Raw genomic sequence first — 12846 nt, 5'->3', positions numbered from 1 at the left:
AATTATTTCTCCCAGATGAAAGAACTAGGGAGAGAACATATAAAGTCATCGATCAACCCAAATTGACAATGGTTCCCTGGTTACTAGGAGAATTCTATTGGATTAAAGAACCTATATGTAATCTATAATCGTTGTGATTGGCTTGTGTCCAGCCGTGATGAGCTGTGTAACTGCAGTAAGCTGTTTTTGTAACTGTTGTAAAACATATAAAGGTACATGTAACTCTTTGTTCTGTGGAGAGAAACCTGGATACGGTCCTGTTTGTTTCCTCCCCGCTGAGCGTAATAAAAGCTGCTTCAGCATTGGAACCGACCCTGAGTGTTGAGTGATTCTTCTAAGAAAACACTAACGCTAACATTATAGTGATTCACAGATCACAGAATGCAAAGTACTTGTTTTATAATTGTGTGCCCAACTTCTGTTTTAGAAGTTGAACATCAAAAACTCCAATCTTTTGCTCTGTAACTTCAATTTTATGATACAGTGTCTCATAAATTACAACCTTTTAAGATTCAGCTTCTGGCGCAGCAGTTATGTAATTTTAATAAAAGGCTTCCAAACCCAAGATTTTTCCAATACACCCAAAATGTTTATCAAGGAGAATCATCTGAAATATCTCAAATTCCAATTCAAATATGTTACTGCCAATCTTTTATTTAAAACTCCTTTTACTGAGCTAGCTTTCGTATTAAGGTTTTACACAAAGGACAATGGGAGCGTACTCTCCCAGCCTGCAGGCTTTTAAAAAAAAAGGCATTACAACTTCCCTTCTCCGTTCTTTATCTCATTCCTAGACTAAATTTATGTATTTCAACCCAATGTAATCAATGATTGCGTGTCTTCTTTCGGCAAGTAAGTGAGCGTGTCAAATAAATTCTCTCTTTTTTTTTTAAAACCACCGGGACATGTATTTTTATCTTGCTCAACAAACCTATCTTTTGTGCATTTCCTAGCTCCGTAACTTATCATCCGGATAAATACGCACCTGCGTTTCTAACTCAAAATGTAATTCAATTATAGGTTCACACTCTTAAAACTTCCCACATACAGAACAACACTACGAAGGGTTAAAAAAAAAATTCACTCTGTTTGAAAAAGTGGGAGGAGCTAAAACAAACAGGCAGCTCCACCACCTTCCCAAACAGGCTTTCAGACACACGAAAAATTCCAGTCAAAAAATCACACAAGCACTCTCATTCAAAGATAGACATTCACAAAAGTCTCTCTTCATTCAACAAAGCTTATTGTTTGGCCAGCTCTATTTTTGGATCCATACATCACGATCAGGTTTTCTCTTTCTTTTCTTACATATTGATTTACTTCCTCTGTTAATTTTACGTGGGCTTGAAGAATCGGAACCCAGGCCTTTTCTATTACTTTCTTTTTTTTTTAACCTCTTTTACCTGGGTCTCTATTTATAAGACACTCCTCTAGACATGTTGTTCTCTCTAAATTAAATGAACCATCGGGTGGAAATGGCCTGTTTTCACCCTTAGTCCACTTTACCCATTTTTTTTAGGTGGTCAATTGAAGACTGACCACAATTCTGGAGCATAAAATAGGCTGGTGTGACCTTTGGTTGTGTTTTACTTGCTCCGGCACCCTTCTGGATGATTAAGATTTTCCACGGTTTCTGATCTCACAATCCTTTCGGCCAACCGAGTTCTCTACGTCCACTTCTCCTGGCTGTCATGTGGCCTGAAATGGCTCTTAATTTGGGCTCAGTCTGGATGTGTGAGAGATGTTGGCACGAACCAACCAATAGTTGATCAGTTACAGTTTCTTTTCTCAATCAATCCTTGTTTTTCCGAATCACAATTTTCCCTAGTGACTCTTCCTGTTTCTCTAATTGCAATGTCGCACAAAGGTATTGAACACAACAGTATAACAAGGACAACTAGGACAAACAACATTCACGTGAGTATACAAATCATAACCTTAAACTCTATCGAAACAAATAATCAATTCTCAGTCTGCGTTGTATGCCACTGCAGACCGAGTCCTTAACTCATCCTAATAAAACTTATAAAACTTATGGTTCCATTACCTTAACTCTTATCACATAAGAACCGTCGATCGAATAGCGCTCTTTTTACCTTTTCCTAATGAAAATCTTTCCGGGCTATTTCAAAATATTTCCAGAATCAGATCCCTTCTGCCTACAAGCTGAGAAGGAAATGATTACAAAAATAACTTTAGCTCTTAAATGTCGAGTCTTGTAGATCGCAATATCTCCCCTGTGGACAACAGATTACATATGCGATTCAACAGTGAAGAAACCTCTTGTGAGCAAAAGGCTCACCTTATTCTGGCCAGTGAAGCCCTTCACTGAAGAGGCACTATGCCAGCATCCATTTACTCACAGGGTAGAGAGTAAGCGATCTCGGTGGAACCTCCAAGAAGTAACTGTCGAAATCTCGACTCGCAATATACGACTCAAGACACCTTCAGCTCCAGCTGATGTTCCTTGAATTTTACTTGCAGCGAGGGAAAAGTCTCACTCAGTCAACGGGACCTCCGAAATGATACAATTTCACGAGACATTTATACAGTAAAAACCCAAGTTATGGCCTCTTTCTGTGTATTGGCTCTGTCTTGAAGTCAGTGAATACAGATAGAGTTAATTACTACATCCTTGTCCTGACATGGTTTCTAAATGTTTCCTTTTGTCAGGGTTATTAGTTGGCCAGTCAGCCATCACTCGATGAGAATGTGATAATGTGCTATTGCATTGTGTCAGGATTGTCCAGTTTCCTGGTCAATTAACTTTTTGTATAAAATGGATGAGTCCTGTATCAGAGATAATGGCTGGTAGTTTGAGTATCTCAAAAAGGGCAGGGGGGGGGGGGGAGTGGAACTGGTGTTGTATGGACAATACAGGAGAGCACCATGGGTGGTACTTATCTCAGTCTCCATGCTGTCTGGTGGCTATTGATTAACTATCAGCCGTTTCAAGCCAGGTTTAGCTGTTTATGCAAACAGACTGTCTGTTGCAGAAATTTCTGGAAGGACCAGGACTCCATTTTGTTTTATATCAAAAAGGGTACAAAATACAGTGTGATACAGCTTAGATAAAAAAATACATTTCCACACCTTGCACAGAGATGCTGATAGTACACAGGAAAGTGATGTAATTGACAAATGCAAAAGTGTAAAGACAAATAACAATGTCGAGTCGGTTGATTGCGGTTGGAGCCAATGCATCATGAATGCTAAAAATGAAATGAGATGTGATGCCGGGTTCTACATGCACGCCAACAAAGCTAAGGGCAACCTCCCTTGGGGAGTACCCAGATCCAGTGGGCTACCAGATCATGTAGCCTGCGCCTCCGGGACAATTGTGATGCCCCAGGGAGGGTGGCCACACACGCAGTGGGAGCATACCCACTGCAGGGCCAGCGATCAATGGACGGCACAGGCACCACCACTGGCGCCCTGCCCCAGATCGGCCCTACACCCCTGGCCACCAGGGCCAGCACCTGGAGCAAGAGGCCAGCATCCTGCAGCCCTCCCAATGGGACCTGGGATGACCAGACTCCCACCACCGCTGAAGGGCAGCAGCGAGACCCTGCAGCCTCAAAGGAGGACAAGGAGACCACACATTCCTGTGGCTCTGCCCACCACTAAGCAATGGCTAAGGCCCTGAGACACAGCCAGGTGAGCAATCTGTGCCCACCCAGCTGGCAGGGGGTACAATCCGGTTTCTCCGGAAAAGCATCCTCACCCACCTGCACCCACACCCCAGGGGCAAGACTGTAATACCATGTATGTACCTTACCTGTAAAATGTACTTGTTCCACTACTGCTGAACCCAAAAACAGAGATATAACCAATCCGATTCTTTATTCTCTGAACATGTACGCCAATGCAGATGTCGAGCCACATCATGTCTATGCATGGGCGGGGGAGGGGGGGTGGGGCGGGGGAAATGGATGTATGTAGCCATGGACACACATGGATCACACCCAGAACCCAGAACTGCAACCTCCAACCGTCCACTGCTGACCAATTCCCAATGTCGTGGCAATAAGGACTTGGGGGTCCACAGGGAGAAAGCCATTCTCAAGCAAAGACAAAGTGCAAGGGCTTTGGGCACTCAAATCGAGGGTCAGAGTACACAGTGCAAAAGCCAGTGGCAAAGACTTAGGGTGGAGTATTGTTGTGTATGTATAATGTATGTACTGTAACATTAGACCACTGAGTGTATCTTCACACTGTATACACCATACCTGTACCACCAGAGGGTGCTACTGGTGGAGACCCTAGGATCACCTGCACATTGCAGGTAACCAAGCATAAAAGGGAGCTCACCTCATTGTGTCCTCACTCAGGGAGCTACAATAAATGGACTAGGGTCACAACAGTTCAAGTACAATACCCTACCTTGTGGAGTCATTACTAGAGTGCTTGCATATCCTTTTGTGTTTCATGCACAAGTACCCCCAGGTCCTGCTGTACTGCAGCACTTTGCAATCTTTCTCCATTTAAATAATAACTTGCTCTTTGATTTTTTTCTGCTAAAGTGCATGACCTCATACTTTCCAACATTATACTCCATCTGCCAAATGTTTGCCCTCTCACTTGCCTGTCTATGTCCTTTTGCAGATTTTTTATGTCCTTCTCACACATTGCTTTTCCTCCCATCTTTGTATCGTCAGCAAACTTGGCTACGTTACATTCAGTCCCTTTTTCCAAGTCGTTAATATAGACTGTAAATAATTGGGGCCCCAGCACTGATCCCTGTGGCACCCCACTAGTTACTGGTTGCCAACCAGAGAATGAACCCTTTATCCCAACTCTCTGTTCTCTGTTAGTTAATCAATCAACTATCCATGCTAATATATTACCCCCAACCCCGTGAACTTTTATCTTGTGCAGTAACCCTTTATGTGGCACCTTGTCAAATGTCTTCTGGAAGTGCAAATACACATCCACTGGTTCCCCTTTATCCACTCTGTTTGTTACATCCTCAAAGATTTCCAGCAAATTTGTCAAACATGACTTTCCCTTCATAAATCCATGCTGACTCTGCCTGACCGAATTTTGCTTTTCCAAATGTCCTGCCACTGCTTCTTTAATAATGGACTCCAACATTTTCCCAACCACAGATGTTAGGTTAACTGGTCTATAGTTTCCTGCTTTTTGTCTGCCTCCTTTTTTAAATAGGGGCGTTACATTTGCAGTTTTCCAATCTGCTGGGACCTCCCCAGAATCCAGGGAATTTGGATAAATTACAACCAATGCATCCACTATCCCTGCCGCTACTTCTCTTAAGACCCGAGTATGCAAGCCATCAGGTCCAGGGGATTTATATGCCTTTCGTCCCATTATCTTACTGAATACCACCTCCTTAGTGATTGTGATTGTATTAAGTTGCTCCCCCCTCTATAGCCCCTTGACTAGCCCCTTGACTGTTGGAATATTGTTTGTGTCCTCTACCATAAAGACTAATACAAAATATTTGTTCAGAGTTTCTGCCATCTCCATGTTCCCCATTACTAATTCCCCTGTCTCGTCCTCTAAGGGACCAACATTTACTTTAGCCACTCTTTTCCTTTTTGTATGCCTATAGAAACTCTTGCTATCTGTTTTTATATTTTCTGCTAGTTTACTTTTATAGTCTATCTTCCCTTAATCATTTTTTGAGTCATTCTTTGCTGGCTTTTAAAAGCTTCCCAGTCTTCTGTCCTCCCATTAGTTTTGGCCACTTTGTATGCCCTTAGGGAGGGAATTCCAGAGCTTAGCACCTTGGCAGCTGAAGGCACGCCACCAATGTTTGAGCGATTGTAATCAGGGATGCATAAGAGGCCAGAATTAGAGGAGCGCAGCGATCTCAGGGGGTCGTGGGGCTGGAGGAGATTACAGAGATCGGGAATCTACAGTGACTACAAAAATACTTCACTGGCTATAAAGTGCTTTGAGATGTCCTGAGGTCGTGAAAGACACTATATAAATGCAAGTCTTTCTTCTTTCCAACAGTGCTACTTATTACATTGTAGGAGAGAATGCATCAGGGGAGCAGGCTTTACAATTAACCTTCAACATGAGTTTATGAATTGCTCCAACTAATTTTGTGATTGAGATCACAGTGACATGAAAAAGTATATTGTATATTTACAAACTTGGGTCATTTATGTAACCCATGGGACAACCGTTTCCTGAAAACTGAAGCCTTTGTTACTGTTCTCCCCTTCAACTTTTGTTAATTTGGAAATCAGGAACTTTTTCCAACCATTTTGTGCCAGACACAAAGTACTTTTGTGACATCAGCAAACACAAGATACTAAGTTCCCGCTAACATCACTTCCCTGTCTGATGTCACGATACAGAGGTTGCTTGTGATGGTTGTTTAGCCAATCATACTTCACATCTTTAGCAAAAAAAAAAGAACGAGACTGTAAAACAGCAAGAGGAGCATTGACTTTTCTGGCTCCCCTGCTTTTCTTCCTATTTCTGAATATGATAAGTGGAGAAACAATTTTAACAATTAAAAGTTAATGAACAAAGTGTTCAAATACCTTCTTGCAGTTTCCATGGCAGTCTCTCCCTTTTCCAGAAACTCCTTCATGGTTCTGGGGAGGGAGCTATCAAATAAATTCAGATCAATAACATTCCCTCCATCCTTCTCCTGTACTCCCACTCTCACTCCATTCTGATCGTCGGCAGTCAGGAACTGGATGAGCCTCATCCTCCAACCCTTAGACACAGACAGACGCCTCACTTGCAAACAGCAGCTGAGCTTCGAACCAATGCTCCCAGGTCTGGCTCCGACCAAACGTAGAATTGCAGCTGCATTCGTGAGAGCCTGCATCATAATACTGAACATGGTCATTTAATCAACTTCATGACAGAAAAATAGCTCATTAAAGTTTCAATATCATTTTCAAGACACTGATTAAGTTGGAGATATGAGAGCAATTCTAGATACCCCATAATGGAAAGGATATGGATAGGATATAGTAAAGGTTTGCTTCCAAATCACAGATTTCTTTTAATAATTGGAGTTTATTTTCACTGCAATAGACAAGGTTAAAGGAGGAATCTAATAGGAGTTTTCACACTGAGCCAAACTGGTCGTAATTTGTCTTTCCATTTCACCCCAAGTTAAGCTTCCAACATCATCTGCTGTCCATGACAAAGACCGCCTACTTCTACTTCGAACATCGCCTGCTTTCACCCCTACCTCGGCCTATCTGCGGCTAAAACCCTCATCCATGCCTTTGTGACTTCTAGACTCAACTATTCCAGTGCAACTTCAGCTCATCCAAACCTCTGCTACCCATACAAGGTCCCACATAAGAGATTGGTGTGCAAAATCAAAGCACATGGTATTGGGGGTAATATACTGGCATGGATAGAGAATTGGTTGGCAGAAAGGAAGCAGAGAGTCGGGATAAACGAGTCCTTTTCGGAATGGGAGGCAGTGACTAGTGGAGTGCCGCAGGGATCAGTGCTGGGACCCCAGCTCTTTACAATATATATTAATGATTTGGATGAAGGAATTGAGTGTAATATCTCCAAGTTTGCAGATGACACTAAACTGGGTGGTGGTGTGAGCTGTGAGGAGGATGCTAAGAGGCTGCAGGGTGATTTGGACAGGTTAGGTGAGTGGGCAAATGCATGGCAGATGCAGTGTAATGTGGATAAATGTGAGGTTATGCACTTTGGTGGCAAAAACACGAAGGCAGAATATTATCTGAATGGCGGCAGATTAGGAAAAGGGGAGGTGCAACGAGACCTGGGTGTTATGGTTCATCAGTCATTGAAAATGGCATGCAGGTGCAGCAGGCGGTGAAGAAGGCAAATGGCATGTTGGCCTACATAGCTAGAGGATTTGAGTATAGGAGCAGGGAGGTCTTACTGCAATTGTACAGGGCCTTGGTGAGGCCTCACCTGGAATATTGTGTTATTTTTGGTCTCCTAATCTGAGAAAGGACATTCTTGCTATAGAGGGAGTACAGCGAACGTTCACCAGACTGATTCCAGGGATGGCTGGACTGACATATGAGGAGAGACTGGATCAACTGGGCCTTTATACACTGGAGTTCAGAAGGAGAGGGGATCTCATAGAAACGTATACGTTTCTGACGAGACGGGACAGGTTAGGTTAGATGCGGGAAGAATGTTCCCGATGTTGGGGAAGTCCAGAACCAGGGGACACAGTCTTAGGCTAAGGGGTAGGCCATTTAGGACTGAGATGAGGAGAAACTTCTTTACACAGAGAGTTGTTAACCTGTGGAATTCCCTGCCACAGAGAGTTGTTGATGCCAGTTCATTGGATATATTCAAGAGGGAGTTAGATATGGCCCTTACGGCTAAAGGGATCAAGGGGTATGGAGAGAAAGCAGGAATAGGGTACTGAAGTTGCATGATCAGCCATGATCTTATGAATGGCGGTGCAGGCTCGAAGGGCCGAATGGTCTACTCCTGCACCTATTTTCTATGTTTCTATGTTTCTATATCCAAATCGCAACACGGTCCCACTTGCCCATCACCCTTGTCCTCACTGACCTACGAAGGTTCCGTGTCCCCTATACTTCAAATTTAAAATTCTCATTCTTGTGTTTAAATTCCTCTATGACCCTGTCCCTGTGACCTTCTCCAGCATTAGAACTGCACCCAAACTGTCCATTCCTCTGACTCCAGCTTTTTGCGTACCCTCTCCCCTTTGCCTCACTATTGGCAGCCGCTTAAGCCCTGCTCTCTGGAGTTCCCTTAAACCCCTTTACCTCTCCACATCTCTCTCATCCTTTAAGCCCATCCTTAAAACAAACCTCTTTGACCGAGCCTTTGGTCATTCCTCCTCATATCCCCATCTGTGGCTCAGTGTGCATTTTTTTCCTTACATCTCCATAAAGCACCTTGATTTGTCTACCTTGAAGGCACTATATAAATACATGTTGCTGTTGCTAATAGCAAAAGGTTGTTTTAATTGGTTAGCAAAGGGGGTGTAGGCTCAGGGCTATCACCAGAAGAACAAAGGGGTAAGTTTGGAGAAATTTCTTTACACAAAGAGTTGTTCTGAAGGTATATTCCGATACCACAGAAGTGACTGCAGCAAAAACTATAACACCATTTGAAAAGAATTAGATAAGTGTTTGAAAAGGAAGAATATGGAGAAATGGTCGGGGGACGGAATTAAAGTAGACATTTCCAGATGAAGAACTATCACAGGCACATTGGGATGAATGAACTCCTTCTATGCTGTACATTCTTTCATCCACTAAAATAGGGTGGAATATTTTTCCTTGATATTTTTTTAACAACATTGGAATGGAGCGACAGGGCTGTAAATACTGGAACTATTAGAAGTGACATTTATGATCAGTAAGAATGAAACAAGGTGGCTACCAACCAAAATAAAAATGTTTGGATTGTATTTTTTTTTAAAAGCAATGCCCAGCCCAACATGTCACATTTTTAAAACCTAGTAAGTCCTTGCCACTCCTGATAAGTCACAGGTTGGTATTAACTGCAACAATAAAACATATATATATTTAGATAGCACTCATGTCAGAAAGATGTTCTGCAGCACTTTACTGATCAATGGCCAATGATCGGGAGAGAAAATCTTAGGTGGAATGGAATGAAGGAGTGGGGTTGAAAAGTCTCCAGTAGACTTTTAAAAGCAGAGGGAGCGCCAGAAGTCAAATGTATGATGGCTGAAAGAGGAAAACATTGTTGTGGAGCGCCTTGGGACGTTTTACTAGGTTAAAGGCGCTATAGAAATAAAAATTATTATTAATAAAGGCCTCGGCGCTTGTCCAATGACGTCATCAAGTGAACCTCCGTTATATTCTCTTCAGTAAAGCGGACTAAACCGTCGCTGCAAACGCTGGTAATGAAGAACTAGCTTGGAAACTTCACCTCCTGTCATTTCGACCCCAACACCCAGCACTTTAAAGACAGTTTTACCTCAGCTAGCTGGCGTCCAGGTTGTCAGCGCGAAACCTGTGATTGACAGCAAGGAGGGGCGGGTTGGAACACAGGCCAATCATAAGGGAGTTTGGGCGGGGCCTGGCTGCGGCGGCAGCCAATCGCACATTAGAGTAGAGTTAGGAACGGCATTGGCGCAGCGGTAGCCAATGACAACGGAGCACGGACGAGCCGAGCGAAGGATCTGACAAATCAGAGTTGGAGGAGGGACGGTCCCGGCGCCGCTCGAGCCAATCACGGTGGAGCACAAGCGGGCTCCCTCCGATATTTCCAGTCGGTGAAATTTAACCATTCTTTGGAGCGCGAGAGACGATGGCGGGTGGGAACGGCGGGATGGGGTGAGTTTTGTTGAGGGGGGCTGACGATAATTGGGTTTGTCAGGTTGGCTGTTGCAGTATCTGTTGTGGTCTTGTCGTTGTGAAGTATGAGGCTGGGGGCCACTCGGAATCGGAGACATTTACCGGCACAGAAGGAGGCCATTCGGCCCGTCGTGTCTGTGCCGCCTGAAAAAAGAGCTATCCAGCCTCATCCCGCCTTGCAGCTCGTAGCCTCCTCGGTTACCGTTCTTCAAGTACTTTTTAAATGTGATGAGGATTTCTGTCTCTACCACCCTTTCAAGCTGTGATTTCCAGTCCTCCATCACCCTCAAAGAAAGAATGACTTGCATTTATTTCACGAGCACCTGACCTCCCAAAGTGCTTTCCAGCCAATGAAGTACTTTTGAAGTGTAGTCACTGTTGTAATGTAGGAAACGCGGCAGCCAATTTGCGCACAGCAAGCTCCCACAAACAGCAATGTGATAATGACCAAATAAACAGTTTAAGTTTAACAACATGTTGTTTAAATGATGCATGTTGATCAGGACATCGGGAAGAACTCCTCTTCAAAATAGTGCCATGGGATCTTTTATATCCACCTGAGAGCAGACGGGGCCGCAGTTTTAACGTCTTATCTGAAAGACTGCAACTCCGACAGTGCAACACTCCTTCACTACCGCACTGGGAGTGTCAGCCTAGATTTTTTGTGCTGGGTGAAAAAAGTTCTCAAACCCCTCTAATCCTTCTATCAATTACTTTAAATCTATGCCCCATGGTTATTGTTCGCCTGCTGACTTTTCTTCTGTTGCCATGTAGTGCCAGCGCGTACACTAATTCGCTCTTCTCTTTGCTTTTCTTGTAAAGAGATATTTATGTCAGACCAGGCTTAGTCCAAAGTTTTGAAGAATAAATTAATGGGAGGATGCATGAATCTGAAAGTGTTTACAATGTAGTTTGTGATTTAGTAGGCTCAACTTGGGAGATTTGGGATGATCAACAAAAGCCACAACAACTTGTATTTATATAGTGCCTTTAACATAGTGAAATGTCCCTAGTTGTGACTGATTTAGCACAGATTAATAAAGAAAGATTTGCATTTGTATAGCATCTTTCATGACTTCTGGATGTCCCACAATGCTTTACAGCCCTTGCTCTTTGAAACAGTGCCATGGGATCTTTTAAGTCCATCTGAGAGGGCAGTCAGTTTTAACGACTTATCTGCCAGTGCAGCACTGCACTGGAATGTCAGCCTAGATTTTTGTGCTCAAGCCTCTGTTGTGGGATTTGAACCTACAACCTTTTGACTCGGTGAGAGAGCTATCAACTGAGCCATGACTAACACTGCTGGCATAATATTCCAAGTGCTTATCAGGGGTATTTTGTGCATTCTCCTGAAGGGAAGAATAGAAACAATCTTTCTTGTGTTGAATTGAAGAAACAACAATCCAAACTTCATGAAAAGCTTCCTCCACAGGTGCTGTGTTTCCAACATTTTTTTTACTTTTTTGCACTTTTGCTTTTCTTAATCAAAAGTACTTGTTGACCTCAAATTATTTGGGATTTTCGATAGCTTCCATCTGTAAACTTGTCAGTTGAAGGATACATTGTTTCATGGTATCTTTTGTAATGCTTTAATCTTGAGAGGAGGGAGAGTGCGGAAGTGATTCTTTTAAGTCTGACTTTGACTTTATTTTGCAAACTCAGTATTGGTTACTTGACCCAAAGTTTTCCAGAATTGAAACTAACCATTGTATGCAACTACTGTCGTGGTTAAGTTTTTGTGGCCCTGTCCTTTTGGACTCATCCTGCAATTAAATGCAAGATTGTTTCATGTAGCACAATTTTTGTACTTTGACATTTCATGTAACACACGGTCAGAAGTTTATTGGAGCGAGAAGGGAGTGTAATGCCAGGAGTTATTATTACTAGTGATTTATATTAATGATTTGGACTTGGGAACACATAATTCAAATAAAATCAAAAGATGCTGCCAAACTGGGTATAACTAACACTGAGGAGGAATACAGCATAATATAAGATGTTAGAAAACTTGCAGACTGGGCAGTTAAATGGCAAATGAGGTTATGTCACCTAATGAATAGGGTGAATACTGATAGTCTTGATATTTTCATTTGTTTGTATAGCTTATAACTTTGGGTAACTGGACCTTTTCTGTTCCTGTTCCCTAACCCCATAGTGTCCCCTTGTTGGTCTTGCATGTGGACTATTGAGTGGTGAAGTACTGTAGCTGAAGGATAGGCTGATGGGGTCTGAGATTGACATTCTATACTGACAACCCTGCAAATTGGAATGAACAAAGTAAATATAATGCTAAGTTATAATTCTAAATCCGTTGGCATTCCTTCCCAGGGTCTGTTTGGCAAAACATGCCCATGCCATTCTTTTCTTGAGGTGACTTGCGTCAACAATGTTGCTTTCACCTGTTCAACACCTGAGCTTTTTTTATGCTAAGTGTAGTTGGAAAGACCTGATTTGGTGGTGTTAAAAATACTCCTGGTCAGTAGACTGAATATTTGATATTTTGGACTGTGGGTGGGGAGGAAGGAAGAGTGAAAGAAAGGGAGACGTGGCA

The 12846-nt window shown here is 42.8% G+C and overlaps 2 protein-coding genes across 6 annotated transcripts in view; one reads left to right on the top strand and one right to left on the bottom strand.

Annotated features, from left to right (window-relative positions):
* Positions 1 to 9970, bottom strand: part of fahd2a (fumarylacetoacetate hydrolase domain containing 2A) — a 65261-nt gene extending 55291 nt beyond the window's left edge. For 2 of the 5 annotated variants that reach the window (XM_070866032.1, XM_070866031.1), the window contains exons 1-2: positions 9916 to 9939; positions 6519 to 6818 (exon numbers count right to left, since the gene is read on the bottom strand). In XM_070866032.1, the coding sequence (XP_070722133.1) occupies positions 6519 to 6814 (296 nt within the window). In that variant the 5' untranslated portion in view covers positions 6815 to 6818; positions 9916 to 9939. Of the gene's footprint in view, positions 1 to 6518; positions 6819 to 9915 lie in introns of all 5 variants that reach the window. The other 3 variants (XM_070866034.1, XM_070866030.1, XM_070866033.1) reach the window with 3 other exon arrangements.
* A 207-nt stretch (positions 9971 to 10177) lies between these two features.
* The window catches only part of LOC139234755 (putative aminopeptidase W07G4.4), a 32100-nt gene continuing 29431 nt past the window's right edge, over positions 10178 to 12846 (top strand). The window contains exon 1 of the mRNA XM_070865441.1: positions 10178 to 10274. Coding sequence (XP_070721542.1) covers positions 10249 to 10274 — 26 coding nt within the window. The 5' untranslated portion in view covers positions 10178 to 10248. The remainder of the gene's footprint in view (positions 10275 to 12846) is intronic.

This window comes from Pristiophorus japonicus, chromosome 22 (genome assembly GCF_044704955.1).
Source record: "Pristiophorus japonicus isolate sPriJap1 chromosome 22, sPriJap1.hap1, whole genome shotgun sequence".
Lineage (NCBI taxonomy): Eukaryota > Metazoa > Chordata > Chondrichthyes > Pristiophoridae > Pristiophorus > Pristiophorus japonicus.
The sequence above is the reverse complement of the archived record's forward strand: the minus strand, read 5'-3'. Positions and strand labels throughout refer to the sequence as shown.